Source organism: Pelecanus crispus, chromosome 5 (assembly GCF_030463565.1).
Source record: "Pelecanus crispus isolate bPelCri1 chromosome 5, bPelCri1.pri, whole genome shotgun sequence".
Lineage (NCBI taxonomy): Eukaryota > Metazoa > Chordata > Aves > Pelecaniformes > Pelecanidae > Pelecanus > Pelecanus crispus.
This window is the reverse complement of record NC_134647.1, coordinates 44,628,927-44,645,417: the sequence shown is the minus strand read 5'-3', so window position 1 is coordinate 44,645,417 and position 16,491 is coordinate 44,628,927. Positions and strand designations below refer to the sequence as shown.

The 16,491-nt window shown below is 60.1% G+C and overlaps 1 protein-coding gene and 7 non-coding genes across 8 annotated transcripts; 2 read left to right on the top strand and 6 right to left on the bottom strand.

Annotated features, from left to right (window-relative positions):
• Positions 1-262: 262 nt before the first annotated feature.
• Positions 263-334, bottom strand: TRNAP-UGG (transfer RNA proline (anticodon UGG)). Its single transcript has one exon. It is a non-coding gene; the product is annotated as a tRNA-Pro (tRNA).
• Positions 335-1,024: 690 nt separating this feature from the next.
• Positions 1,025-1,096, bottom strand: TRNAP-AGG (transfer RNA proline (anticodon AGG)). The gene has a single exon. It is a non-coding gene; the product is annotated as a tRNA-Pro (tRNA).
• An 809-nt stretch (positions 1,097-1,905) lies between these two features.
• Positions 1,906-1,977, bottom strand: TRNAA-UGC (transfer RNA alanine (anticodon UGC)). The gene has a single exon. It is a non-coding gene; the product is annotated as a tRNA-Ala (tRNA).
• Positions 1,978-2,119: 142 nt separating this feature from the next.
• On the bottom strand, positions 2,120-2,191 carry TRNAP-AGG (transfer RNA proline (anticodon AGG)). Its single transcript has one exon. It is a non-coding gene; the product is annotated as a tRNA-Pro (tRNA).
• Positions 2,192-3,451: 1,260 nt separating this feature from the next.
• TRNAP-UGG (transfer RNA proline (anticodon UGG)) lies at positions 3,452-3,523 on the bottom strand. Its single transcript has one exon. It is a non-coding gene; the product is annotated as a tRNA-Pro (tRNA).
• Positions 3,524-4,212: 689 nt separating this feature from the next.
• TRNAP-AGG (transfer RNA proline (anticodon AGG)) lies at positions 4,213-4,284 on the bottom strand. The gene has a single exon. It is a non-coding gene; the product is annotated as a tRNA-Pro (tRNA).
• A 300-nt stretch (positions 4,285-4,584) lies between these two features.
• On the top strand, positions 4,585-4,667 carry TRNAS-CGA (transfer RNA serine (anticodon CGA)). Its single transcript has one exon. It is a non-coding gene; the product is annotated as a tRNA-Ser (tRNA).
• Positions 4,668-5,162: 495 nt separating this feature from the next.
• FTCD (formimidoyltransferase cyclodeaminase) lies at positions 5,163-11,299 on the top strand. Its single transcript, XM_075711393.1, has 14 exons — positions 5,163-5,216; positions 6,051-6,234; positions 6,615-6,743; positions 6,934-7,022; positions 7,261-7,440; positions 7,529-7,666; positions 7,985-8,116; positions 8,753-8,814; positions 9,587-9,716; positions 9,854-10,015; positions 10,263-10,306; positions 10,387-10,525; positions 10,921-11,016; positions 11,213-11,299. Exons 1-14 carry the CDS (start codon positions 5,163-5,165, stop codon positions 11,297-11,299), a joined length of 1,626 nt encoding a protein of 541 aa, XP_075567508.1.
• Positions 11,300-16,491: the final 5,192 nt, after the last annotated feature.

Here is a 16,491-nt window from a genome sequence, read left to right as displayed (position 1 = left end):
CTGAGCCCAGAAACAGACCCTCAGGGCACGCGCTGCTGCTGGCAGCACCCCCTCTGCTCTGCGGTTCCCAGTGCCGCCTCCCTGCCCACTCACCCTGCAGCAACTCACCGCCAGCTCTTGGGGGTCAGGCCTGCCCGCAGGGACGTGCCCAGCCAGGACGCGGCACTGACCCCCCAGCGCTGACACCGCTGCCCCCACCATGCCCTGGTTACGCCATGATCCCGCGTGCCAGCCAAGGAAGGTGGGTGCCCAAAAGGCAGGGGGGCTCGTCCGGGAGTTGAACCCGGGACCTCTCGCACCCAAAGCGAGAATCATACCCCTAGACCAACGAGCCGGGGTGCTGCCCCCACCAGCCTCTGTGCCCCACGCACCTTTGGGGGCTTGGAGGGGGCAGCTGAGGCTGTGTGTGTCCCTTGGCACAGTCTGGGAGCAGGCAGGTCCCTCTTGCTGTGGCCGGTCCATGGAGCCACCATCCGGAGGTCACCATGGGGCATTAGTGCCCAGCATCTCCATTTCCCACCATGTCCGGGGATCTTCTTCCTCCAAACCACCTCCCTGGCCCTTACAGCGGTTGAAATGGCCCGTGCTTCGCAGCATCACCCCCCACCCTTCTTCCTCCATGGGGCATCCCCCAAAGCGCATGTCCCCCTCTGACCCGCCTTTCTCCTCGCTCCCAGAAAATCCCTGTCCCTGCTTCCTTCCCCAGCCGCCCCCCCCCGCCCCGGAGCTGCTGACTGTCGGTTTTGGGGGTTTGCAGGCACTGGGTGTCCCTCGGGTGCCTAGGCTGCCAACGGGGCCGGCACGGGGTGGTGGGGCTCTGGGGCAGAGCAGGGGCATTTTTTTCTGGTCACAGACCCTGGGTCAGGGGTTGCGTGTAGCCGTGCCAGGGTGGGCAGCCGAGCTGCTGTGGGAGCCCCGGCTGCAGTGCCATCACCGTGCCCACACCCTGCACCGCGATCCCGGGCAGAGCTGCCTGTGCGTGGTCCCCGCAGGGGCTGTGCCCGGCGGGGGGTGCCCAAAAGGAGGGCTCGTCCGGGAGTTGAACCCGGGACCTCTCGCACCCTAAGCGAGAATCATACCCCTAGACCAACGAGCCGGGGTGCGCAGCTGCCCGGGCACCCCCACCCTGTGCCGGGCACTGGGCTGCTGGGGCCACAGTGCTGCCCCGGGCCCGCCGCGTCCCGGGCGCTGCTTTCTGGGGACGGGCCCTGCCGCCAGGCCCTGGGGAGCAGCGCGGGACTGAGCTTGTGTGCAGGGACGCACCGGCCACCCCGGAGACCTCCCCGCTTCCCAGGAAAACGGGGCGCCCATGGGGGAGCGGGGACAGATGTTGGGGGGCCAGGACAGGGGGAGCCAGAGGTGCACAGGGAGCCCCACAATGTCCCTTCCAGGGGCTGTGATGGCCCTGGGCAGGAGGGGCACAGCCTCTCTGAGGTTATTCCAGGTAGCACCCTGGGGCAGCTGCCCCCCACCTGCGGTGGGCATGGGTTGTCCTTGTGCGGTGCCTGGGGCCGTAGGGCACAGGACCTGGGCTGGGGGCCAGCTGCATACCCCAGCTCATTGGTTTAGGGTTGAGATTCTTGCTCAGGGTGTGAGAGGTCCCGAGTTCAGCTCCCAGATGACCCCTCCTTTTGGGTACCCGCCACCCTCCTCCCACCTGGCCACTCCCCCCCAGCACCAACGTTTGCCCCAAGAGACACGCCAAGCCCCGTAGGGAAGGGACGCCAGTTGGACCCCGCACCCCGCAGCGCCTGGGCGGGAGTGGGAAAAGGGCCACGGGCATTTCCCGCAGGCTGCAGGTGTTGGGAAGCAGCCCGCAGGCAGCCCTAGGGCTTTTCTGTGGGGTTTTGGGGGCTCTGCCAGACCCGCAGCTGGCAGGGAGGTGGGACTGTGAAGGCAAAAAGCTGGAGATGCTGGGGGTTGAACCCAGGGCCTCTTACATGCAAAGCAAGCGCTCTTCTGCTGAGCTACATCCCCCTACAAGAACCTCTCACCTGGCTTATCTCATGACTCCCATGAAAATCCCTGTTGCTGCCTCCTTCCCCAGCCCCCAGAGGTGCTGACCGTCGGTTTCAGGGGGTTGCAGACCGGGGACCCGCAGGGGCTGTGCCCAAAAGGAGGGCTCGTCCGGGAGTTGAACCCGGGACCTCTCGCACCCTAAGCGAGAATCATACCCCTAGACCAACGAGCCGGGGTGCGCAGCTGCCCGGGCACCCCCACCCTGTGCCGGGCACTGGGCTGCTGGGGCCACAGTGCTGCCCCGGGCCCGCCGCGTCCCGGGCGCTGCTTTCTGGGGACGGGCCCTGCCGCCAGGCCCTGGGGAGCAGCGCGGGACTGAGCTTTGGGGGAGCGGGGACAGATGTTGGGGGGCCAGGACAGGGGGAGCCAGAGGTGCACAGGGAGCCCCACAATGTCCCTTCCAGGGGCTGTGATGGCCCTGGGCAGGAGGGGCACAGCCTCTCTGAGGTTATTCCAGGTTTTGCTGCCCTGAGAGAGGCGGGGAAGTGGCATTTTGCCGGGATGCCAAGTGGGCTCCCCCACATCTCCCTGTGCCTGGTCCCCGGGGGAGCTGGAGGAGGTGATGGCCGGAGCGCAGAGGGGAGGGAGAGGGCAGCACCCTGGGGCAGCTGCCCCCCACCTGCAGTGGGCATGGGTTGTCCTTGTGCGGTGCCTGGGGCCGTGGGGCCGTGGGAGACCGGATGCGCACTGGGCCCCAAACCAACACCCCAGCTCGTTGGTCTAGGGGTATGATTCTCACTTAGGGTGCGAGAAGTCCTTGGTTCAGCTCCCAGACGAGCACCCCTTTTGGGCACCCACCGCCAGGGCACAGCCCCTGCGGGGACGGGGCACAGAAGGGGCGACGCTGCCCGGCTCAGTGGGGACGGGCAGCCTCCCCAAGCCGGCAGCTCCTGCCGACACCAACATTCGGGCAGGGAAGCGAGAGCGCCACAGACATTTCTCCACAGGCTGCAGGTGCTGGGAATCAGCCGCAGCCCAGCAGCTGGCAGGGATGGGGCTCTGGGGAGGCAAAAAGGACATGGAGACGCTGAGGGTTGAACCCAGGGCCTCTTAGATGCAAAGCAAGCGCTCTCCCGCTGAGGTACAACCCCTGTGCGCGGGCAGGGCTGGGGGCCTGGGCAAGACCCCCCCACCGCTGCCCACTGCTCACCCTGCTCTGCCTCAAGGGCCCTGAGCCCAGAAACAGACCCTCAGGGCACGCGCTGCTGCTGGCAGCACCCCCTCTGCTCTGCGGTTCCCAGTGCCGCCTCCCTGCCCACTCACCCTGCAGCAACTCACCGCCAGCTCTTGGGGGTCAGGCCTGCCCGCAGGGACGTGCCCAGCCAGGACGCGGCACTGACCCCCCAGCGCTGACACCGCTGCCCCCACCATGCCCTGGTTACGCCATGATCCCGCGTGCCAGCCAAGGAAGGTGGGTGCCCAAAAGGCAGGGGGGCTCGTCCGGGAGTTGAACCCGGGACCTCTCGCACCCAAAGCGAGAATCATACCCCTAGACCAACGAGCCGGGGTGCTGCCCCCACCAGCCTCTGTGCCCCACGCACCTTTGGGGGCTTGGAGGGGGCAGCTGAGGCTGTGTGTGTCCCTTGGCACAGTCTGGGAGCAGGCAGGTCCCTCTTGCTGTGGCCGGTCCATGGAGCCACCATCCGGAGGTCACCATGGGGCATTAGTGCCCAGCATCTCCATTTCCCACCATGTCCGGGGATCTTCTTCCTCCAAACCACCTCCCTGGCCCTTACAGCGGTTGAAATGGCCCGTGCTTCGCAGCATCACCCCCCACCCTTCTTCCTCCATGGGGCATCCCCCAAAGCGCATGTCCCCCTCTGACCCGCCTTTCTCCTCGCTCCCAGAAAATCCCTGTCCCTGCTTCCTTCCCCAGCCGCCCCCCCCGCCCCGGAGCTGCTGACTGTCGGTTTTGGGGGTTTGCAGGCACTGGGTGTCCCTCGGGTGCCTAGGCTGCCAACGGGGCCGGCACGGGGTGGTGGGGCTCTGGGGCAGAGCAGGGGCATTTTTTTCTGGTCACAGACCCTGGGTCAGGGGTTGCGTGTAGCCGTGCCAGGGTGGGCAGCCGAGCTGCTGTGGGAGCCCCGGCTGCAGTGCCATCACCGTGCCCACACCCTGCACCGCGATCCCGGGCAGAGCTGCCTGTGCGTGGTCCCCGCAGGGGCTGTGCCCGGCGGGGGGTGCCCAAAAGGAGGGCTCGTCCGGGAGTTGAACCCGGGACCTCTCGCACCCTAAGCGAGAATCATACCCCTAGACCAACGAGCCGGGGTGCGCAGCTGCCCGGGCACCCCCACCCTGTGCCGGGCACTGGGCTGCTGGGGCCACAGTGCTGCCCCGGGCCCGCCGCGTCCCGGGCGCTGCTTTCTGGGGACGGGCCCTGCCGCCAGGCCCTGGGGAGCAGCGCGGGACTGAGCTTGTGTGCAGGGACGCACCGGCCACCCCGGAGACCTCCCCGCTTCCCAGGAAAACGGGGCGCCCATGGGGGAGCGGGGGAGCCCCAGGCTGGGGGCAGGTGTCGTGTTTCCGCCCCGCCCCGCCTTTCCCCCTCTGCCCCGTGTTCCCCGGGCTGTGATGGCCGAGAGGTGAAGGCGTTGGATTCGAAATCTAATAAGTGTTTGCTTGTGCAGGTTCGAGTCCTGCTCACAGCGAGAGATTTTTGCCCACTGCGCCAGTGCCCACGCTGGGGTCCTTAGAAGCAGCTGTCCCGCACCATCGTGTCGTGCTGATGGTCCTGTTGCTGTGCCCGGGGCAGGGGCAGGGGCAGCCTGTCCCATCCGGTAGCCACAGCATGGTGCTGGGAGGAGCAGATGTTTTTCACTGAGTGGCAATCACCTTCTCCTAGCAACTAATTGGCACTGGCGTGTAACTGGTGTTGAAGGCTGGCCCTGGTAAGCAGGCAGCGCCCTTGTGCCCTGAGTTGCTCCAGGTACAGAAGGGACAGTACCACCTTGTTTATCCAAGACCCTTTCTGACTTCTGGCCACTGATCGATGCAGTTAATGAGAAACCCTGGCTCGGGGAAAAGGCAACAGGGTTGGGTGCTGGGAGGCTTTTGCTCTGCAGTGGGACAGGAAAGGGCAGGCAAACACACAGGGTGTGAGGAGCTGAGTCGGGAGCCGTGGGGGTGCAGGCAGACCTAGGACCATGGCCAAGCTGGTGGAGTGTGTCCCCAACTTCTCGGAGGGGAATAACAAGGAGGTGAGGGAGCGCGTGGAGGGCTGAGGGCTGGGTGATGCTGGGGTGTGGACAGCTGGACTGCCCCAGCAGAGGGGCTGTGCAGGCAGCACCCTCTGCCAGACTCTGCCCTGCATCCTTGAAGTGCTGTGCACCTTCCCCTGCCTGGCTATTGCCAAAAATGCCCAAAGGCAGCCACTGTTCCCTTTTGGCACCTCAGTGAGAAGTGGGGGCTCAGACCACCCCACCCACCCCCCCCCCCCCCCGCCCCCGCCTGCAGGTTGCTGTAGCACCAGGGCTTGGGGTGGTCTGGTATACTCCCTTAGAGAAATATCGCTTGCAGTTGTTGTGCCAAAACACACCATCCAGGTTAATGGGATCTATGCTGGGCATCAGCCCTAGGCTGAACTTTGGCCCTGCTGGGGGCAGAGAAGTTCAGCAAACGCAAAATTACAATAAAACCACTGCTTCCCCCAGGGAACAGCCTTTGCAGAGCCAAACTTGTTTTGAAGCTGGCAGGGGACAGTATCCTCAGGAACAGCAATTTGTGATGGTGCTTTCCAATGTGCAGCAGCAGCTGGGCATCTCTCCCCCACCATGGTGGCTTCGGGGCTCACTGGGAGCCAGGGGTGTCCCAAACCCCCTGGGTAGGAGTTGGGATGCTCATGCCTTTGGATCCTGCATCCTCTGCAGCACAGGGCTACATCCCCACTGATTGTGGGGTCATCCCCAACCCCAGTGCAGGTGGGAAGGGGGAGAGGTGAGAAAAGGCATCCCCTACCTTGTGAAGCTGGGGTTGTGGTGGGGGTCTGGCCAGCTCAGCTGCCTTGCCTCAGGGGGTCCTCTGCTCTTTGGCAGGTGATCGATGCACTGGGGCAGGCCATCTCCCGGACACCGGGCTGCGTGCTGCTGGACGTGGATGCTGGTGCCTCCACCAACCGTACCGTCTACACTTTTGTGGGGTCCCCCGAGGCTGTTGTTGAAGGGGCACTGAGCGCAGCCCGCGTGGCTGGGCAGCTTATTGACATGAGCCAGCACACAGGTGAGTTTGGGGGTGGCACAGGAGCTGATCTGGTGTGGTACATCCTTTGGCTGTTGTGCGTGGTTGGCTCTGGGTGCACCTTGCATGGCTGGAGCTAAAATAAGTTGCTGGTGGCCAAGCATGGCATGTTACTACACCTGCAGCAAGCAATGCTGCCAGAGTGGATGGTGGTGGGACTGTGCAAAGCTCTTGCTCATCCTCCTGATCCACTGAGGCTAAATCCCTCCTATGCCTGGGCTGGAGTAGACATTACTGCTGCAAACTCAACATTCCTCGCGGCGGCAGTGCCCAGTCTGCAAAAGAGGCTGGGAAAGGGCCTTTCTCCCTCCTTTTCTGCTTGCTCTTCCCAGCTCCCATCCTTATATCTGCCCCATCACCAGGTGAACACCCTCGCATGGGAGCCCTGGATGTCTGCCCCTTTGTGCCAGTGATGAACGTCAGCATGGAGGAGTGCGTCACCTGCGCCCATGTCTTCGGGCAGCGCTTGGCAGCGGAGCTGGGGGTGCCTGGTGAGTAGGGGCCAGGAACCTCTGCCTGTCCTGTCCCACCACACATGCTTCCAGTTGTGGAGAAACTGCATACAATTTGCAAAAGCTTAACCAAATGGGGTTTGCTCCCAAATGGGCAAAACCGGACCCTGCTAGACAATATGCCACCAGCCTCTGCCCGGCAGTGCTCACCCCTGGCTCTGTCTTGCAGTTTACCTGTATGGAGAGGCGGCACGGGAGGAGAGCAGGAGAGCACTGCCTGCTGTCCGTGCTGGGGAGTATGAGGCACTCCCTGAGAAGGTGAGCCTGGCAGCACACAGCTGGGCAGAGCTGAACTGCACCTCCCTGGCTTTGGGGAGGGGGCCAGGGGCTGGCATAGTCCCTTTGCACCGAGAGGAGCTGATGAAATGCTTCGGGTGCTGCTGAACATGGAGGCAGTCGTGGCAGATGCTGGCTGGGGAGGCAGATGCCATCCTTGGGAAGGTGGCTCATGCTGCTCAGTGGTGCCAGTCCACGTGATCTCCTCCCTCCTCCCCAGCTTGCAAAACCAGAGTGGGCTCCTGATTTTGGGGCCCCAACCTTTGTCCCCCGGTGGGGGGCTACGGTGACGGGTGCCCGGACCTTCCTTATCGCATACAATGTCAACCTGCTGTGCACCAAGGAGCTGGCTCACCGCATTGCCCTCAACCTCCGTGAGCAGGGTCGCGGCACCGACCAGGTACCCCTGTGCTGGTGGCATGCTGGGAGCAGACCTGCTTGCCCCCATGCCTCCTGGGCCATGCCTTGACCGTGGCAGTTCTTGGCAGCCCGGGCGCTTGAAGAGGGTGCAGGGCATTGGCTGGTATTTGGAGGAAGAGAATATAGCCCAGGTTTCGACAAACCTGCTGGACTTTGAGATCACGCCGCTCCATGCTGTCTATGAGGAGGTCTGCCGAGATGCAGAGGTGGGTCATGCAGGGTGGCTCACCACGCTTGTTTCAATGGGGGCTTTGCAGAGGATGTCTCCCTCCAAGTTCTTCTCCCCATCCCCAGGTCAGGCTCTGCTTTATCTCATACTCAGCTCAGCCAAGCTGGGCAGAGCGCTGAATGGCACAAAAACCCCAAAAGCTCCGAAACTGGCTGCTAGCCCCCAGCTCCTCCACTGAAGGCTTTTCCATGAGCTCCCCAGGTCCTGAGGAGGGATGAGGACCACCAGGCTGGGGTGGTAGTAGTGGCAGGGCAGGTGGCTCTCGGGACAGTCATGTTTCTGATGTCCTTTGCAGGCACTGAACCTCCCTGTGGTGGGGTCCCAGCTGGTGGGGCTTGTCCCCAAGAAGGCCATGCTGGACACGGCTGAGTTCTACATCAAGAAGGAAAAACTCTTCATCCTGGAGGAAGAACAGAAGATCAGGCTGGTAACATGGCTCTTCCTGGTACCAACACAAGAGTGAGATCATGAGAGAGACACACCCACCCCCCCAGACTCCCAAAGTGGCACTGAGCAGAGATGTGGGACCATGGCAGCCCCCAGGCATGACAGTTGTGTCCAGAGATGGTGCCTTGCAAGCTGTGAGGGCACAGCGAGTGGGACAAGTTGCTTTATTGTCCTGAGGACGCTGAGATGCTCAGGGAACACAGAACCCGTCCCATGAGGATAGAGTGTGGGCAGCAGCTGCCCAGCTTGCCTTTGTGGAGGCCAGGAGGGGAAGGACACCTCCCCAGAGCTCAAGGACAGTGCATGGCATTATGGGAAAAAACCCCAGGACTGGTGTAAGCTGGAAATGAGGAGACAGGCTCTGCTTTTCAGCTGCAAGAGGGAGGGACTTTTCCACCCTATGGGGAACGTGCTAGATAAGAGCAAGCTAATTATTTATTGGTGCAGTTTCCAGTCTTTTGTAGGCGGCCACACACCGCTCCCAAGTCTGGGCTGGGCTGGGCTGGTGACGCTGGCTGTCCTCTGCCTGGGTGGTAGCCTAGGGCTGGATCACCTGTGGTTAATTAACAGCAGGGAATGAGAATGCAAAGGGACTTATTGTGGCTGCTCCTTGCAGGTGGTCAGCCGGCTGGGCCTGGACTCCCTATCTCCGTTTCACCCCCGGGAGCGCATCATTGAGTAGGGACCCCCATCCTGCTTCTCATCATGCTGCCCATCCCTGCCCGGATGGGGGGATCCCACTGCCTGTGTCTTGCACTCAGCTTGTTTTGGGAGTGGCGCCTGCACCCAGTTCCTCTTCACATCCAGGGGATATCTCAGCCTGGTGTTCTGCAGGCTTGGGGTGGTCCCTCCTCCCAAATTCTGATGGTTGTGAACATGGGGTGGGGGGACTCTAAGTCACTTGGGCAAGCAGCAGGAGCAGGTTTCATGGCCAAACTTGAGTATGTATGTGTTAAATCCTCCACCCCGTCCCCAGCCCAAATTTCACTGCCTCTGGCTCACATGCTGCTCTCCAAGGAGAGGTGCCACGCTGCAGTGCCTGGTGTAAAACGTGTCTGCAGAGGGATGGGAAGGGAAATCCACCCACGCCACAGTGATACCAAGACGTGCACTTTAAGTCCTTGTTGTCCCCCTGGGGATGTGTCTGCAGGCATGTTTCTGTCCCACCAAACACCATTTGCACAAGCCCACCCTGTCTAATGCAGAGCAACCCCCCTCCACACCCCCAGGACATGCTCCCCAGCTGTCCATCTGTCCCCATGGGGCTCCTTGTCCTCTTCCTGAATCTCCCACTGGGTTTTTTGGGCTAGCCCCCTTCTCAGCCACCCACAGAGCCAAGGGGTGGATGAAAACCTGTTGGAGAGGGCAGTGCCAGGTGAGAAAGGACTGGGTGGTGGTGGTGGGTGTCCCTGCACCTGGGGTCTCTGACCCATGGGCCACTGTGCCGCAGGTACCTGGTGCAGGCAGGAGAGGTGGATGGGCAGCTGGTGGCCAAGCCACTGGGTGCCTTTGTGCGAGCAGTCGGTGGGAGGTCAGCAGCACCAGGAGGAGGCTCTGTGTCCGCAGCTGCAGCTGCCCTGGTATGTGTGCCACACCCAGATGGGGTTCCTGCCTGCCTGGGAGTCCTCTGGGTGTGCTGAGCCCCCAAGGGGAGCTGGCATGGTGGTAACAGCAGGCGTGGTGTCCTGCTGGAGAATTTACCCCCATGCCCTTGCAGGGAGCGGCACTGGGCTGCATGGTGGGGCTAATGAGCTATGGGAAGCGGCAGTTTGAGGAGCTGGACCCCATCATGAGGAAGCTGATCCCCCGCTTCCACCAGGCCATGGACGAGCTGGTGGCAATGGTGGATGCTGACTCCCGTGCCTTCAGCAGCTATATGGTGAGGTCCCACCAGTGGCAGACATCCTGAGGGAAAGCAGGGGGGTTTCCAGCTGGGAGGGGGGCTGGCCTCACTCCACTCCTAAGTGTCCTTAGGAGCAGGGCTGTGACCTTGGCCCAAGCCAGGGCCAGGGGAAGGAACATCGTCACCTAAAGGAGGTTTGCAAGAGCATGGGAGCTATCGAGTCTGCCCTGGCCCTCAATGCCATGGAGCACATGGCAGCAAATCTGCTTTTCTCTGCCTGCAGGAAGCTATGAAGCTGCCAAAAAACACCCCTGAAGAGCGAGAGAGGTGAGCTGGGCTGGTGGGAACTTGCACACTGCGGGAGCACGGCCACACAATGCTCACCCTGGGGCTGTTCCCCCTCCCAGACGTACAGCTGCCATGCAACAAGGGCTGAAGACAGCTGTGAGGGTGCCCTGTGCCCTGGCAGAGAAGGTGAGTGGGCTCTGGCCTGCTCTGAAGGAGCTGGCATGTCACTGCAACCTGGCCTGCAAATCTGACATCCAGGTATGGCCCTGGGCTCACACACTGCCCCAGCTGGGGCTTTGGAGCTGCTGGGCTCACCGCTTTTCTCTGCAAGGTGTCCCATTGTGTCCTGACCTCTGGAATGCCTTTCTCCAGCTGTGCTTCCCAAAGTGGCCAGTAGTTTCCACCCGCTAAATTTCTGGCAGCTTGCAGCCCTTGTGGGAGAGTTGACCTCCACCAGCCGTTGCCCAAGTCTTCCCACCTGTGTGCCAAGTCCATAAATGGCCAGAGCCATGTCCTGAAAATATGTGGTTGGAAAGTGTTGCTGCTGGGTCACGGAGGGTGGGAGTCCTGCAACGTCAGGGTCTGCCCTGCCACAGGACCCTATGGTGGTGCTCTGGTTAGCAGGAGAGCTTCTTGCAAGCTTCTTTTCCTAGGTGGGAGCCAAAATGCTGGAAGCAGCTGTGTTCGGAGCTTACTTCAATGTCATGATCAACCTCAAAGACATAATGGATGACAAGTTCAAGCTCACGGTAAGCAGAGACTGTGCATGTGCCCCGGTCCTGGTGGTGGGGATGAGGTGGGACAGAGATGGAGATGAAGTCCCTGGGACCCTTCATGCCCCAGCACCCCCTCCCTTTGCCATCAGCGGGAAGCGTGGGGTGGACGATGGATGGCTCTTCTGTCCTGTCAAGTGGCAAAAAATGCACCTTCTCCCTCCCTGCACAGATGTCTCAGAAGATCTCCGGGCTGCTGGAGGAGGCGAAGCAAGGCTCAGCGCTTGTGCTGGTGCTGCTGGAGAAGCGGGCGGCCTGAGAGGGGCTCAGGGATGGGCTGGGGGCTCTGCAGCGGCAAATACAACTGGGAAACACACTCATCGCTGCCTGGGCTCCTTTGGTATCCACCTCAGAAGAGCTGCTCTGCTCAGGCAGATCCCAGCATCATGTCCCCTGCTGGCCTTTCCCTGGCCAAGAGTGATTTTTGCTGTCTGGGACTTGGACCCCCGTGTCTATCCCCTCATCCCTGGGGCAGAAGGAGCCAGCTGCGCTGGCAGTGCCTGGGGCCACAGGGCTCCCAATGGAGGGGACATCAGGGACTCCGTGGCGCTGCATAGGAGGAGATCCCCATGCATGGGGGGACAACTCCTGACCCGCACCCCCCTGTGTGTTTTTGTGCCTAGAAACCCCCCCAAGACGCACCCCTGCCTGCAGGGCTGGGGTAAGACCTGGTGCAGTCCCTTTCTGTGAGGTGTCTTTTTGATGGTGCATGATGAGACCAGCCTGTTGCATTGCTCACTGGCCTGGAAAAGGAGTGTTGACAAACGCGGGGCAGCATCGGGGGTATTAGTGGTGTGATTGGGGTGGGATGGGAGGAGCTCTGTCCCCTCCTCATAGACTTCCTCAAGAGGAAGACCTAAGCATTGGGGCATCCAGCCCTGCCTCCTGCCTCTGTTGAGCAGGACTGATGGCAGATATCACCTCTTTCACCTGCAACACTATGGCAGCAACCTGAGCTGTGTCACAGGGAGTCATTAACTGGACCCTAAGCCCCACTGTCCCACAGCAGTGCCTGCGGGAGGGTGACACCCCCATGCCAGCCTCCCCCTGGACACTGTGCCCATGCTGGGACCACTGAGCCAGGGTTTGTGCTGGAGACGTCTGACTCACCCCGTCACCTGATGCTGGGAGGTGAAACCACCACCCACTGTCCTCTGTTTTTACCCTGTGGGACCTTTGTGCTGTCTGGGAGCGGCATGTTGACATTTCCCACGTGCCCACGGTGACGGCCGTGGTGCAGGGAGTGGTGCGGCCAGTTCCACTGCTCTGCGATGTCACCCCTGCCCACCACACCCCTCCTCGCCCGGGCTAGGTCCTGGTATTTAACGGGTGCCTGACACCCTGGGAGAGCTGTGCCAAGGACGGTGATTGGGGGTGCTGCTGGTGGCAGTGTTTTCAGAGGGTGCTGCCAGCATTGCCTCTGCTGGGAGCTTTTCTGCAGGTGAGCAAAAGCGGCTCCCTGAGGCAGCAGCACCTGGTGCGGCCGCAGGGCAGCTGGGGAGCATGGGGGCAGTGGGAGCTTGGGTGCTCCACATGCCCAGGCTTTGGGGGTGCACAGACATGTGGACAGCCACTCTTGGGGTCAGCGCTGTCGTTTGAAGGGACAGGGCGGCTGTCAGGGTCTGTGGGGGAACAGCACTCCTTGGGAAACCAGCCCAGTCTCTGCCCAAGGCAGACACATGGGGCAGAGGAGCCAGGTCCCGGCTGCTGGCAGGGCAATGATATTCCTGTGACAGCAGGTGCCATAAGGGACCACTGACAGTGCCTATCTTTCCTTTGCAGCTCAGGGGCCGCTGAAGATGTGGAACCCCAATCCAGGTGAGGGGCTGCGGGGCTGGGCAGGGCTTGCGGGTATCACACAGCCATTGGGGCTTGGAGAGGGGCTCAGTGCAATTGCCACGGGCACCCGGGGCAGTTACCTGCATACCAAAGGGGAATGTGGCATCATTTGTGAGGATGGGGTAGACCAGGAGGGGTCCTTTGGGTGCATGGGTACACCAACTCCCTGCATTGCCTGTCCAGGGAGAGCCCAGCTCTACTTGCTAACAGCCCCCCTATTCTTCCTAGGTGCGCCCGGAGGGGTGCCACAACCTCAAGCGCAAATTTGCCTGCCTGGTCCTCCGGGATACCCTGGTCAGGGCACTCCAGCAGGTCCCTACTCCGGCTATCCTCCAGTGATGCCTGGTGCCCCTGGAACCTATCCCCCGGCACCCCCAGGTGGCTATCCCTGTGGGCCCCCTCAGCCTGGCCCCTACCCACCAGGACAGCACCCCCATGGGCACCCCCAGCCAGGGCATAATCCCCATGGTCACCCCCATCTGGGACCACCGGGAATGCCGGGGTGCCCACCCTGCCCCCCTGACTGCCATCAGAAGCACCATAAGAAGCACAAGAAGAAGCACTCCAAGCACCATGGAGGCAAGGTAAGAGTGAGGCGGCAGCGGACCCTTCTGAATCTCTGCTGTGGTCCTTCAGACCCCCTCATGCATGCCACAGCATCCAGCCTGGGCAGCTGGGGCTCCCCTCTTCCACCCTACGGCAGCTGGACCAGGCTGCCAACACCTCAGTGGCTTTTTTTAGATGTGGAGACTCCAGTCTGGTTAATAAATGGGCAAACATGAGTAATTTCAAGTGAGTCTTTTGAAACATGATCCATGAAATTCCTTGAAGCTATTTGAAACAGTGACACAGCTCAGGGTGCATCACGTGGTGTATTAAACCCCAGGACTTTGTCCTGCTCACCCGAGACTGAGTCGTGCCTCCATAAGGGACGTTCACTCAATGTCCCACAGCAGACGAGTGGTTCAGTTCCCTCTTAAAAAAAAAAAAATCAAAAAACCCAAACCCAAACAAACAAAAAAACCAGAAAGGAAAAGCAATTCTCTGTGCTGGGAGTAGATGCTGCAGAAAATGCCATTCCAGGGGTGGGCACCATCTGGAGTAGGTCTGAGTGAGGGACTGCTAAACAAAACCCCAGTTCCATCATCCAGGGTAGAAGCATTTGCCAGACAAAGCAAAACATCAGCTTCTCTCACCGTGTAACGGCTCTGAAAGTTATCTGCCTTGATGTTTGCCCTCGCTGGCAGAGAGCAGGACCCTTCTGGAGTTTGCTTAATTGGTCTGAACAGCCTTGTAAAATAATAATAAAAAACCCAGCCCTCCCATGATATGCCCGCAATTATATTCTCCAAGCAGAAAAATAATGGCTGCAAACTCTAAAATGTGGTTTGTAACAGCATTGCAATAAACACTGTGGTGATGTTATTAGTAGCCATTTTATCTTCAAGTCAGGGTATCCTGGCTGGGGTTTGCTGTCTGAGGCCGTGGTGCTGTGCTGGCTCCCATGCAGGCTCACCTTCTGCATGGCCCCCAGGGCCTTGACATTAACTAATTACTGGCTTGCAGTCCAGCCAGTGTGCAAACCTGAGGGCACCCCTTTTGCTAGTGTGCAAACACACCTGGGGAGAGGTGGGTCTGCAGTCACCACTGCAGCAGGTTCAACCTGGATGCAGCAGGCTCAACCTGGACACAGTTGGGCACCAGGAACAGGCACCCACCACAGGATTGCTAACACTTATCAGAAATGGTGTGAAAGAGGGTTGTTTCCGTGCTACCCTAAAGTTGTTTTATCTCCTCTAGCACTCCAGCAGCTCAAGCAGCAGTTCTGACTCTGACTGAAGACGACATCTCCCACCCGCATGGCAGTGAAGCAACAAAACACGAAGCTGAACGTCCCATGGGAATCACCTGCATGTTGCTCTGCTCCTTTCTCCTTTCTCTTAGAGTGGTGTTTTGCTTGCTGAGTGATCTTGGTTTTAGCTTGTAAATTCTTTGACCTGGAATCACTGTGCAACGATGGGCAGCAGCTCTGTCCTCTGTCTTTTGGGAGGGCCCACTGAAAGTCATGCCCCAAGCTGCAGGTAGCAGCACAGGGAGAATCACATGCTGGTTTGCAGTCTGCTGGTGTCCGTGTGTTTTTTCCTGTGCAATGGTGCTGGCTGCTAATGTGGATCCCATGTTAGAAGTCCTTACATTTCGCGTGAGCTTTCCCAGCTGTAGCAGAGGGGCTGGCTGGCTGTAACTTTCCCCTTGCTGAGCTATATGGGCTGCCATCCTCCACACGAGGGTAACAATTAATAGGAAAAAGTAGTGATCTCTATTTCTGGACCCCCCAAACCATGGCTATGGGACCGCAGCATGGTCACTAGGAGAGGTGAAAAGCCTGGCAGTGATTTCACCGCAACAATTTTAACACAGGGCTGCTTTTGCTGCTGTTTATTTTTGTTTTGACTATTGTCATGGTGCAAGAGGACCTTTCGCAGCCCTGTTATCAAGAAGGCTTTGCTGCCAGCCAGTGTGACTGGTTGCTGGACCCAGTGGCACAAACATGAGCAGCTCACTGTTGCAGAAGGAATCTCCAAAAGAGGTGGCACAGACCATCTCACCCGCATTTACTGCCAGCGCAGCCTTGTTCATCCTTGTTGCACTGCTGGCTGGACATGTGTGCATGCTGGGGCAGTGGGATTTCACTCCTGTAGCTCCTCTCTGAATGAAGTTGTGTTTAGTCTTGTGGCCCTCAAAGCTCCCCTACTGCTCTCCTTTCCAACAGAGGGAAAACACAGCAGTGACACTGCAGCACGCGTGGCCACAGCTCCCCACTGCTGTGCCCTTCCCTGCACCTGTGCTGCTGGCTCCTCTGCACCTCATGCCTGGGGTCCCCTACAGACAACCCAAGCCCTGCCCAGCCTCTCCTCCCCATTCCACTTCTACCACCATGGATACGACCTTACAGAAATGCCCTTGCCCTTGGAGGGTTCCCCTGCCCCGCTGTCCTGGCTTGAGACACACAAGTGTTGGATGCAAGAGGGGCTGAAAAAAGGGTGGGCAAAGCCTAGCTCAGGTGCAAAGCCACCTTCATGGTGGGGAAAGGCATAGCCCCCCTCAGAGGGGCACCTGAGGACCTCTGCTCTCCTCACCCATGAACAAGTGAGGAACATGAAGCAGGTGAGAAAGGAAGACACGGTCTTTGTCGTGTTGAGAGACTACAGTTTGATGGCCACTGGGGGTGGGGTGGGCAGGGGGCAGAGTATCAGGTCTGCAAGGAGACTACTGGAAACAGTGAGGAGAGCTGGAGGGGGCCCATCAATATCCTCTGGTTCTTCAGGTCCTCAGCAGTGCCCTGTGACCCCCGTGCTGCAGGGACTCCTGGCCTTGTGCTCCAGCATTTGCAAGGAGAGGCAGGATACATACTTACTTGGGTTTACCAGCTTAGCACCAGGAGAATCAGCTGTTCATTAAAAAGAAGAGACAAACTGCAGAATAAAGAGGCTTTTTCAGGATAGGGTGAAAAGAGTTTGTTTATTTTTGCAGACAGCACAATTCAAGTTCAAATCTGGGCATTGCTCAGGAGATACTGGTGGGAAGAAAGCACCACAGTTGCTTTGAGCACAT